Source organism: Limulus polyphemus, unplaced genomic scaffold (assembly GCF_000517525.1).
Source record: "Limulus polyphemus unplaced genomic scaffold, Limulus_polyphemus-2.1.2 Scaffold892, whole genome shotgun sequence".
In the NCBI taxonomy this organism is placed as follows: domain Eukaryota; kingdom Metazoa; phylum Arthropoda; class Merostomata; order Xiphosura; family Limulidae; genus Limulus; species Limulus polyphemus.
In genome coordinates, this window is record NW_013666502.1 from 260,568 (window position 1) to 273,532 (window position 12,965).

Genomic DNA, 12,965 nt, shown 5'->3' on the forward strand with positions numbered 1-12,965 from the left:
AACTCGATGCAATAACTCCACATTGCCGTCGATTTTAGCACATTCACTCTTTATGCGTTCAATCAAGTGTGTTGCATCTGTGATTTTCATTGAGTACACCTTCTCCTTTAGCATACCCCAGAAAAAGGAGTCAAGGGGGCTAAGGTCTGGTGAACGAGGAGACCACTCCACATGACCACGTCTTCCAATCCAGTTAGGGAAATTGTCATTCAGCCAATCTCTTACCATCGTGACAAAATGAGCAGGGGCGCCATCCTATTGGAACCACTCAGGAAGTCCTTCACCTAGCCTTTCAAGTTTGAGCATTAACTGGTCTCTCAACATGGCGAGATAAGTTTCACCAGTTACATGTTCATCGAAGAAAAATGGCCCCAACACATGAGCTTTCCACAAACCACACCACACCATAATTGTTTGAGCTCCTTGCTGTTTGGAATGGTCCACCCAATGTGGATTGCTTTGAGACCAGTATCGAACATTTTGCCTGTTAACCTCACCATTCACATAAAACAAAGCTTCATATTTAATCTATGGAGGTAAAAAAAATATAGTTAATGGGATTTCCTATGTGTCCAGACTTTAGGGACACCCTGTAAATTATCTATAACAAATATTGAAGTGAAGGTTTTCATCTATCAAGTGACATATTATGTTGTTTTCTGAAAAGAGAATTGTCAATTTCACAATTAGTAAAAGCTTCGTTCCTATGGGAAAGATAACGAATAGCTTGGATGAATTTGTAACAGCTCTTGTCACACAGTTGGAAAGCCAGAAAAATTGTGATAGTTAGAGGAAATTGTCTGCTTGTTCCATGTTATTATTCTATGTTCTTTGGTGCAGTATTTAATTAAATAAAAATTATTTAGTGCATTACTATCATTAGTATAAAAAAAGTAGAGTTAAGTTTCATCAACAGTCGACAGCAAAAAAAAAGAAATACTTGGGTAAATACCTTATTTGTTGTTTTTCATGTTTATTCTTTCTTTATTATTATAAAAGTAACTAAAATGTAAAAATTTGGATCTCTTTAGGTTAGTTGAGGTTAGATTAGGTAAAATAGAGGATAATAAAAAATGTTTCGTGAGGCACACACATGAGCTACTCGTAGGTAATGTAATGTGAGCTCCACAGCAGTTAGACATGGTTCACAGGGCAATAAAACAATAACATTTAATTATAAATAGATGTATACTGTTACATGTTTAAAGCTATGTAGGATAAATGAACGTAGTTTCATGTTACAATTTGAAGTCATTCTAGAAAGAAAAAAGGAGTAATTTTGATTTATTTCAAGGTCGGTCAAATTGACCAACACCATATAGAGTTAGGGTAGAAAAAATAACAGATGAAATATAAAGTTTTACTGAAAACAAATGTTTGAAATGTATTTAGGAGGTTTTAGAGATTACATGAATGAAATTTGAGAGTTTTGAGATGAAGAAAAGTGTTTTTAATCTTAACATGAAAATCACTTTGCACATGGACTATTCAAAACAAATACTCGATATATTCATGGACATCTCTTTTTTTTTTTAGTCTATTTAGAATACTTCACTAAAAATATGACTTTTTTTGTATGTGAAAGATTTACAATGTTTACTAGTAAGAAATATTGCCAAATTTTGTGTATATATTCATACTATATTAAAAGTTAGTAGTATCAAAGACTTTAAATGAGTAAAAAGAGGTCACATGGTTGATCAAATCGACTAAGCCCGTGTTGAGAGAGTTAACCAGAAAAATGGAAATTTATAACTGGATATGACCTAGCTCAAAATAATACTAAGTTATAACTCTTTCTGATTAAAATAACATTGATTGCAACCATTGGATGAAAACTCGTTATTCTCAATCCAGTTGAGCATTTTTAAACCTAGAACAACCAGGTCTTGCTTGTCCAGTTTAGATCCTGTACCTCCGCGTCAAGTTTCGGATTGCAAATTGATATAAAAAGTCTATGATAACTACAAATCAAAAATTAAAGTAAAATATAACTAAACATAATAATATAAAAAAATGTCTATTTTGTATATGGTTATGTATGTTTATAAATTAGTATTGATAATACTCTATATTAACAAATTCCTTTATTAGGTCCATTAGTCACTGTTGGTGATGTTTTCTGATTAACATATTTCAAATCCCACACCTCAGGAGTCATAATACAAAACCCCTTTGTTTAGTCCATTAGTCACTGTTAGTAATGTTTTCTGATTAGCATGTTTCAAATTCCACACCTCAGGAGTCATAATACAAAACCCCTTTGTTTAGTCCATTAGTCACTGTTGGTGATGTTTTCTGATTAGCATGTTTCAAATCCCACACCTCAGGAGTCATAATACAAAACCCCTTTGTTTAGTCCATTAGTCACTGTTGGTGATGTTTTCTGATTAACATATTTCAAATCCCACACCTCAGGAGTCATAATACAAAACCCCTTTGTTTAGTTCATTAGTCACTGTTGGTGATGTTTTCTGATTAACATATTTCAAATCCCACACCTCAGGAGTCATAATACAAAACCCCTTTGTTTAGTCTATTAGTCACTGTTGGTAATGTTTTCTGATTAGCATATTTCAAATCCCACACCTCAGGAGTCATAATACAAAACCCCTTTGTTTAGTCCATTAGTCACTGTTAGTAATGTTTTCTGATTAGCATGTTTCAAATCCCACACCTCAGGAGTCATAATACAAAACCCCTTTGTTTAGTCCATTAGTCACTGTTGGTAATGTTTTCTGATTAACATATTTCAAATTCCACAGCTCGGGAGCCATAATACAAAGCTATTTTATTGAAGTTGAGTTTCACATGTTGAGGGTGAGACTTTGATCAGCTTCTGTCTGTTGCTACTCATAACTTCAAGATGCTTTCAAGATTATTTGTGTTATATTTGTAAGTACTTATGTTGTATTTTTGGAACTAAAAGAATCAGTGTCTTTGTAATAACTGTGCCATAAGGAAAAATCAATCCAGAATTTAAAAAAGTGGTTGCTTAGCAGCTTAATCATATGAAGAATGTTAGAAAAAAACAAATATGAGCATTTGGTTTGATGGATTAGAGTAGCACTTATTCAAGGGTCTTGGCTAGAAATCATGTTTGTATGAAGTTGACATTATTATTTTTCTTTTGCAGTTGGACAATATAAAAAATGCTCTAAACAGTCATTTTAAGGTGCACGTTCTTGTTAAGTGTAAAAATGCAAAGGTGAGTTGGTTTAAAATAAATACTTTGAATGTAAAAGGTATTAATGTCACCACAAAAAAGTGGAAAATCAACAGGTAAAATTAATTTGTGAACAAAAAAAGATAACATAATTGTTTGGCAACATTTCCTACCTTTAATTGTTTACAAAAATAAAGCACATCCACAGACATAAAAAAAGTAGTACCAAACATAATTTACACCATTAATATAAAACTTCAATTTATGATGCAATGTCAAATTTGGTGATACCAACATAGAACTTTAGAGTTAACATGATCATGGTTTTTAAGCTGGGAGTTACCAAACAGTTATTGTACAGATGCTTCTACTAAGTATATGTCACTAAATTTGTTGCTTCTCGATCATTTTTAAAATATCACATCCATAGTATAAAATTGATTAGCCTTTTTTTTTTTTGACAAATGTATTCCTTTAATACAAAAAAATTCTAACTATTTTCAACTAATAATTTATAAGGGTGATGCCATTACTTTCTATATTTATTTCGTTTTCCTCAAACTTAATAAGCATACATTTTGGTAAGTGTAACATTGATTCAGAGCATTAATGCACTGTCTTGTCCAAAACTGTAACAGAGGAACATTTTTTTGTAAATTTGTCATCTGTTTTTGTTTTTTATTGATGCTTAGTTAGTTATTTCTTAGAACTGTTGAAAAATTTCTAGGGTATAAACAGTTTCTGAAAACTGTATAGCAATATTGACTCTATTTTTTTCTCACAAAGCTAGATCTATTGAGATTCTGTGAAAATAGTTACTCCAGCTAGACACATGAATTTGTGATCAATCTCAAATTCAAATGGAATTTTATTCCAAAATAATGTTTTCTAAATTTGTATTAGATAATTTCTGGTGTAGTTTTGTACATTGTATTATATAGCTGCAGTGGTAGACACAATGGGATGCAATTGTATCCACAATAAGTTTGATACAATATAAAACTTGTAGAGCTAGCTTTAAACGACATAAATCGGAAGGCTTATTTAATACAGAAAAATAAAATATTTCCTTGAAACATTAGCTCTACAAGATATAATGTTATATTGATTAAATAACCCTTTGAACCCCCAATTTTCCTACTATCATTACTTTTGGACCTCGGCACTCCTGTTTGGATTTTCAATAATTTCAAGTGGTCCACCACTCTATAGCTGTAACATGAATTTATCTAGTGTTTCTTGATAACACAAGTGACTTCCAATTACGTACAAACAGTTACAAATAAATAATAAAGTGTGGGTTATGCAGCATAAGCTATCATCTTATCTAGTATGGTAGTGTAAGTATAGATACCTTGTCAGTTTGAAACTTTCTTCCATAGGACTTTGACCATCCTCTCCTGTCGTCAGTCCGAATTTGTATGGATATGAACTTCACACTGATTGATTGTCCAGCATCATTAAAGGAATGTAAAGCTGATTCTGTTTTGTATCTACCTGTAAAACCGGATGAGAAAAAGTTTTCTCAACCTCTGACATATGTTCAAGTAATGCTACACAAATATGGGGAGTATTGAAGAATAGGATAAGCTGCCAAAGAATACCTAAATAATTTCAAGATTCTTAAAAAATCAACAATAATAGAAATAAACAATAAATATATATATATATATGGAAAGAACTTGGTGGTGTGGAGTTAAAATAGTATATAAATGCTGATATAAACATTAACTCTCTGCACATGGGCTTGTTCATTTTGAATGACCTTTTAATCATGAAACTATACATACTATAACTTTTAATGTAGTTGATGTATCTTCAGTTAATTTGCTAAGCTTTTAGTAAGCAGATTTCTTAAATATTTTTACAATAAATAGATTTGTCTATGAATTTATAGAGTATAGTTTGACTCAGACTAGACTGAGTGCAAGGTGATTTTTCTGTTAAGATAAAAAACATTTGTTTTTCATCTAACAGTTTTTAAGATTCATTCACATAACCTCTAAAATCTCTTAAATGAATATCCAAAGGTTTTTTTCAGTAAAGTTTATATTTTGTCTGTTGTTTTCTTTACAATTACACCATGTGACGTCACTCCATTTTACCAACCTTGTAACCACCAGAAGAAAATATTAAGTAAATTTAAATTTACCTTTTTTCCCTTCTATAATTACTGTAGATTATAACAGAAAATTAATTATTCTAAAAATTTCAAGCTTGTAACAGTTTACATTTGTTTTTATTTAATTTCATTGCTCTTTGAATGTTTCTAACTGCTAAACAAGCGTAACAAAGTATTAAACTATGTAATGCATGTGTAGCTTGTGTGAATATGTCACTGAGAAAAAGTTATTCATGTAATTTTTTTTCCTTTATGTTTTCTTATCTAACCTAATACACTTCTAATTTTTACATTTTACTTACTTTTATAATGATAAGTAAAAATACATGTTAAAAACAAGCAGTTTAGGACTTAGAATAATTCAAAAACTGTCATTAATCAGGAAATTAAAATCGTTTTTTTTTGTTGGTTATAAATAATATAATTGCAAATGTGAGAGAGAATTATTAACATTTTTTGAAAGGCAGTATGTGATAGGAGAGCATGGAATGTGGGTTGGACTTCCTGGTCTATATTTGAATAAAACAATGACTGAAGGCTATAAAGTTAGATTATGTCTTAGCAGTATCCATGATATGAGTGTGTAATTTGCATTAAAACTCAGATTTTAGATAGGGGTAGAAAGGTTATCTTGGACCAAACAAGTGTTGTGATATAGAAAAATTAAGATTGAGAATTTTCTAAAGTATTTAAAATTAAGAAATTAAAACATATATATATAATATTAAAATTTGATTTATTAACTACATTTTGATGCCAAGTTTATTTAAGTACACCCATAACAAAGTAGTTTAAACCTCTAACTAAAGACAGGTCAAAGGGAGCATGTCATGATGGTTTTGAGAGTTGTTTTCCAAATTTGATTGAGCACTTTGTTATCATTATGTGTCAGTAAAATTAGCATCACAGTTGTAGTTTATAATTCAAATTTAAATATTATACGTGTTTTAATTTCTTGATTAAAAAAAAAAAGGTAGATATACTTTTTGTTTGTCATATGGCATATCTTATTGTTCAGTTTATATTCTGTTACTCCTACCATACAACATCTGTAGTGGTTAATGAGGTAGAAACTCAAATTTCAGACATTTACAAGAAAGAATATGAAATAACAACCTCCCACCTTTTTAATTTGCTGAAATATCAATATATTTTGTAAACCTATGAGTGTAGCACTACCTACTACTATATTCTTTTGAAATTTCTTGACTACTCACGCTTACTTCTTTTAAACGCATGTTTATAACCAATAGAAACAGCACATTCCACACTTCAAAACCTGACAGTCATTTGTAATTGACTTGGAGGGAAACTTGTATTTTAACTGGAAATGGTAAAATATGTTGACTAAGTTGTTGCTCTGAACAGAAATGAAGATTTTTTTTAATCCACTCATAGCTTAATTAGAAAGTCAGATAAATTACCGTGTACTAGTATAGTAATTTGGTAATTTTTTATTTCTAAAATGCATCTACAAAAATTCATTTGTCTTTCTCCCCTCCATTTAAAGGAATATGAGGCTTAGCAAGTATGATGCACAAGTACAAATCAATTTCATAACATTATAAGTATTAGAAATTATTGTTTTTCAATAAATTTTTTATTCATTGTTCTATGTTTTAAGAAAAGTAACTAACAATTAAGCATTTATGAATAAATAGTAATGATATATATACATGTTCATAAGCACTTACACACTTTGTACACCTATATTGCTAAATTCTAACATCCAAATACCTACCAAGTTTATTGGATCAGCCTGGACTTTGTACAGAGCCATATCATAAACATTTTCCCACTTTTTTATTACCTTAGACAATTTTCATTACAACCACTGTACTGTAAACAAGTTGATAAATCCTCTTCCACTGTATTCTCAGAGCCAGGATTACGATAAACACCAGGGGAAAGTTCTGGTAATTGCACTTCACGAGCATAAACAGTAATGGCAGGAATAGTGATTCATTGCTTTATGTTCAGCAGGTCTCTACTTCAGCTGTTAACAGTAAAATAAACATAGGAAATAGATGTGAAAAGATTAAAAGTAGAATCTCTCACGAGAACTTTGTGGTCAACACTAAAAAGGATAGAACAGTACTGACTTTACTTCACATTTTTCTACCATTAAAAGTTTCTTTACGGTTACAAGGTTGGTCAAATTGACTGACCCTGTATAGAATTAAGGTAGATAAAATAATCAAGTTGTTCTGGAAAGAAACATTTAATATTTGTTTAGGGAGTTTTAGAGATTGCATAAATGAAATTTGAAAATGTTTGGATGAAGAAAAGTATTTTTAATCTTAACATTAAAATCACTTTGCACTCAGAGCAATCAATGCTCTGACTCTGTATATTCATGGACATATTTTTAGTAGAAATACTTAGTTAAGAATTATGATTTTTTTGTTTAAAAATGTCTCGTAATATTTACTAAAAGCTTGAAAACATGATAAAAGTTGTTAATAGTTATAATATGGAAACTGATTTTCACTTGTGGTCAAGTGATTGTTGTAATCCAAAGAGGCAGTAGTAAAGGAGTTAATAAATTTTGTATGTAACTTTGTAAAAAGGTTATGACTGTGCATCTATACCTACCCGTATCCATAGTGACAATGAATTTTAGATAAAGCAGTATTTTCATTCTTTTAGTTTCAAGTTACATGCTTAAAAGAATTGTAACAAGACATTAACTTTATTTTTAAATATCTTAAATCATTATTGCCTGGATACTTGATTGTGACCACAGTGATGAAATTGAAAAAAAAAAAATCTCATCAATTTATAAAAGTTGTAAGTTTTTGAAAGATTTAAATGCAGATAAAGTTCCATGAAAGGGGTGTGAAGTATTAAGTGGGGGAAAAAAAATACATCTACAACCCAGTGCTATGATATGTGTACTAGCATCCATATAAGTGAGCCAAGTTCTTTCCATTTTTGCAGCATGGTACGTACATCATGTTGCTTGTAAGTGTTTTGATGAGTGGAACTAATCTTAACAAATACAGTGTGTATAGTAAACATTTTTGTTGATATTGAAGGGGAATTCCTCTTAGGGTCTGCTCTTAATTTTTTTTTCCATGTATTTATTATATTATTTAATTTATCAATTATCAACCCTGAAGTTAAAAACACTATACTTTGTAATTCATATATGGCTCTCCAAAGTTTAAATTATATTAGTGTTTCTTTAACTGCATAACAGCAGTGAAGTTACATGACAGTGGTTTGTTTGATTTTTTTTCTCCACCTGAGTTAATTATCCATACTTGTGGACTAGTACTGTGATTTACAACTGCTGGTCTGCATAAACATCCAGTAAAAAACAACAATTTTTGTGAAATTTGTGTTTTAGACATGTACATGCTAGGAATAGGTTAAAAGTGTTTTTTCTTCTTAGTTCGTTGTAAAATAAGAGAGTCTAACTTAGGGAACACAATTTTTGATAACTTCTAGCTCAACACCCCTTTACTAGCTGTGTATAAATATCTATATTTTGCATACCTTATAGGTCATTTACTGTATTATAGGCCTTAACAACTGTATTCCTATACTCTGTGATCCATAAGCTTATTACAAAGATTTTCCCAATCTGTGGAGTGAAAAGTCAGAAATAGAATTAGTATTAAAGTAGTACCTCATGTACATTATAGGCCATTTACTGTATTATAGGACTATATCCCTATAGTCTTTGTGATCCATGAGCTTATAACAAAGATTTTCCCAATCTGTGGAGTGAAAAGTCAGAAATAGAATTAGTATTAAAGTAGTACCTCATGTACATTATAGGCCATTTACTGTATTATAGGACTATATCCCTATAGTCTTTGTGATCCATGAGCTTATAACAAAGATTTTCCCAATCTGTGGAGTGAAAAGTCAGAAATAGAATTAGTATTAAAGTAGTACCTCATGTACATTATAGGCCATTTACTGTATTATAGGACTATATCCCTATAGTCTTTGTGATCCATGAGCTTTTTCCAGTTTGTGAAGTGAAAAATGGTTGGGACCTACTGAACTAGTATATCCTAATTTGTCGTTTTGCTATTTCCTGATAAAACTGTGATTATAATCTGTGTACAAGGCTCTTTTTCTTGTCTTGACACAACATATTGGATAAAAAATATATTGCTCTACATAATATTTTTTGAATAATAAATAAGATGTACTATACACCTTTACAAAATAGATGTTTGTTGTTAGAATGCAAAATACTAATGTGTTATACATGTTGCTTAGTTTTTCCCAAACTCTTAATCTTTTTTTATATGGTTTGATTTGTTTTGAATTTTGTGCAAAGCTACACAAGGGCTATCTGCACTTGCTGTCCCAACCAGAGAGAAGGCAATTAGTCAACACCACCCACTGCCAACTCTGGATCTATTCTTTTGCCAACAACTGACTGTCAGATTATAATGTCCCCATGGCTGAAAGAATTAGCATGTTCTGTGATAAGAATTCGCATCCGTAACCCTCAGGTTGTGAGTCAGGCTCCTTAACCACCAGGCCTTAAATTTTTTGCTTGTTTTACACAAAGGAAGATTGGCAAGATCAGGAACCAAAAATCAGTATTAGAGTTAGTACTAAAGTAGTACCTCATTGAAATACATAGCAAAAATGGAATTTTTTGACATAAAACCTTTTTGCATATGCAAATAACACGATTATGGAAAATCAGTTTAGCATGGTGGCTACCTTAACTATAAAATAATATATGTGTTTGGACTTTTTGACAGTATTATTTCTCAAAAAAAAATTAAGGAGTCTATTACTGAAAAGATTAAAAATTCCAGAATTTCATGATAAATTTACCATAATGCCAATTCTACAGTTTTGAGTGTTTGAACTAGTTTTAACATAAAAACATCTTATGATAGTTTGTACCATATAAAAATATCTAAGCAACACATGTTGAGCCTGAAGTTGAATTTCAATATAGTATTCAAATTTATGAAACCTTTGAAAACATAATGAGGCAAAACAACATTGTACTGTGAATATGGCATCAAAGGTGAATTTGAAAGTGTTTTCATATATATATTGATTTGTTTTATTCTTACTACATGTTCTATACTGCATGAAATGAATTTCTTTTCATCTGTTATTGAGGCTGTCTTGATATTTTTTTCCTTGTGGTCTAATAAAACTTTATGATTTCTTTTTTGATGATAAATTTACTTAACAGTTGCCTTTCACTTTGAGACTGGTATATATCTTTATGTACAGCCACTTTAGCTGTTTAATGAACTTTTTTAGAAATAATTAAGTGTAAACTTTTGTTGTTTGATTAAACACAAAAAATACATATTGTTGTCCTGATTTGTGGTTCATTGTTGTGATTGTGCATGAAATATTGAACATATATATTCATATACACCAAAACACAAACAACTTGTATCAAAACAAGGCATTTAATGCAGCATTATACATGTTTAAAAACATTGGAATGTGCTTGTTGTGCCAAATGTATCACTTCAGTAAAGTAATTTGGAAACTGTTTTTTTAAATGTTTTGTACATCTTATAAGCGAAAAAGAATATTACACATTTCTAAATAAATCAGTTTTTTATTACAACTATTTTGTTTATAAATACTATGACATTTAAGAAAATAGAGAAACTGTATTTAAATAACTTGTGTTATACAGTCTAATAACAATTGAAACTCACAAACTTTCTATGGAAAGTCAATTTTCAACTCTTTCAGTATTTACTAGAATAATTGGTCATTTTAAGAACAAATATTACTAACCCTAAAAAGTAGAATAACTTGTATAGAGGTTGAATACATTATATTAAAACAATTTTGAATATGAAAATAAGCAAGTAATGTGATAATCATAACTGATATAAAGTCACAGTGGAAAGGAATGTATCAGAACTATGTTTTAACTTTGGCATTTCATAGGTAATGTGATACCCACAAAAACTGATCACTTTTAGAAAGGATATATAACAACCCTTTCCAATTCACAATATTCATACACTCAAGTCATAAAAATGTGTTCAGTTTGAAGATTTAGAATATCTAAGATGGGAATATCCCTTGTTACTTGTATTTAATAGTATTGGGAAACAAAGGAATATTGATGAACTTGGGACACCGGATCTATCTGGAAAGAGACCTGCAAGAAGTCGTATCCCAGCAGAGTAAAGCAGTATCAGTATCTTGTAACAGGTGAGAATCCACAACACAAAGGTTAGACGTAAAAGCCATTCATAAACAACTACACACTGATCAAGAAGGGCCTCCATGTGGAAGAGGCTTGGCGGTTATGGCACTCAACTTGTAATCTGTGGGATTGAATCCTGCATCAAACATGCCCTTTTAGCCATCATGGTTAGGCCTATTATTCATTGTTAAAGAGTATCTCAACAGATAGAGGTGAGTGGTGTTGATTAGCTGCTTTTTCCCTCTGGTTTATCATTTGAAAATTGGGGAAAACTAATGCAGATGACCCTCAAGTAGCTTGGAGTAAAATAAAACAAGGAAACCATCTAGAAAAGTGCCACAAGTTGCTTCCACAATATATTCATTTAACCTTTGCATACCTCAAATGGTAGGAGAATGAAATGGGTGTTTATGTTATTCCATACGAAGACGTACCTGTCAAGTCACCAAATGTAGTCTATGGATTTTTGTGAGATTGGAATATCATCCTTGGTTACTATGTGGATTACAGAAGGCAAGGAGAGAAAAATTATGTGATTGAGACATGGCCAATTTTTGGAGTGAAAAATATGCTACAGAACTTTTGTTAATGTGCAAGGCCATCAGACAGAGCATGACCAGATGTGGCAACATGGACTATAACATGGTGAGGCTCCAAACTCGTTTTAATATAACACACTCAACCTATGTGTAAAAATACATACATGTATTTATTTAACAGTTTTGCAGAAGTTGCTCTCTCTCTCTCTCAATGTATAATTAAACTTTTAATTACAGTAAGAAAATATACTTATTGGTGTGTGAAAATATCTGACTCAGAAAAATTTAGATCACTGGTTTGTTTAAAAAAAATAAAATGAAAAGGTAAGCTACATGTATTTCCGTTTAGGAGGTACCCATTTAATTATTGAATATGTATAAAGTTACTGATGAGAATAATAATGGTTGGAGACAGCTTGAATGGGTAAGAAAAACTTTAATATAAGTTTAACATAACAGCAAATGTACAAGGTTTTGTCATCATCAGGTACAAGTAATTTACACTGACACTTTTTTTAAACACATAAATTCCATTCATCCCAACATCAAATTTACCATAGAACATGAAAACAATAAACAGTTATCTTTTCTTAACCTCAAAATTATTAGATCGGATACACAGTTTAAAACTAAAATTCACAGCAAGAACACACACACTGGCCTCTTCATCCCCTGGAATTCCACTCATGACACCTCACAAAAAATCAATACACTGAAAAACCTTATAAACACAGCCACAATATTCTGTTCAACGGACTACATAGATGAAGAAATCAACCACATAAAGCATTCCTTCATTCACACCAACAAATTTCCACCAGCTATGGTTGAAAAACTCTCCAACATTCACCACAACAAAACTCAACTCACGAACAAAATTGATATTAACAAACCCAACAACAGAACATTACACTGCAGTGTACCTTTTGTTCCTGAAACCAGCTCAAGAATTATTCACACTTGGAC

At 30.9% G+C, this 12,965-nt stretch overlaps 2 protein-coding genes across 7 annotated transcripts in view; both read left to right on the top strand.

Annotated features, from left to right (window-relative positions):
* LOC106461071 (ribonuclease Oy-like) overlaps positions 1-9,187 on the top strand; it is a 24,666-nt gene extending 15,479 nt beyond the window's left edge. For 5 of the 6 annotated variants that reach the window (XM_022387914.1, XM_013920859.2, XM_022387916.1 and 2 more), the window contains exons 8-9: positions 3,137-3,208; positions 4,549-9,187. In XM_022387914.1, coding sequence (XP_022243622.1) covers positions 3,137-3,208; positions 4,549-4,743 — 267 coding nt within the window. In that variant the 3' untranslated portion in view covers positions 4,744-9,187. Of the gene's footprint in view, positions 1-111; positions 791-3,136; positions 3,209-4,548 lie in introns of those variants that run through there. The other variant, XM_022387917.1, reaches the window with a different exon arrangement.
* Positions 9,188-9,324: 137 nt separating this feature from the next.
* LOC106461072 (lamin-B receptor-like) overlaps positions 9,325-12,965 on the top strand; it is a 14,028-nt gene continuing 10,387 nt past the window's right edge. The window contains exon 1 of the mRNA XM_022387904.1: positions 9,325-11,465. Coding sequence (XP_022243612.1) covers positions 11,377-11,465 — 89 coding nt within the window. The 5' untranslated portion in view covers positions 9,325-11,376. The remainder of the gene's footprint in view (positions 11,466-12,965) is intronic.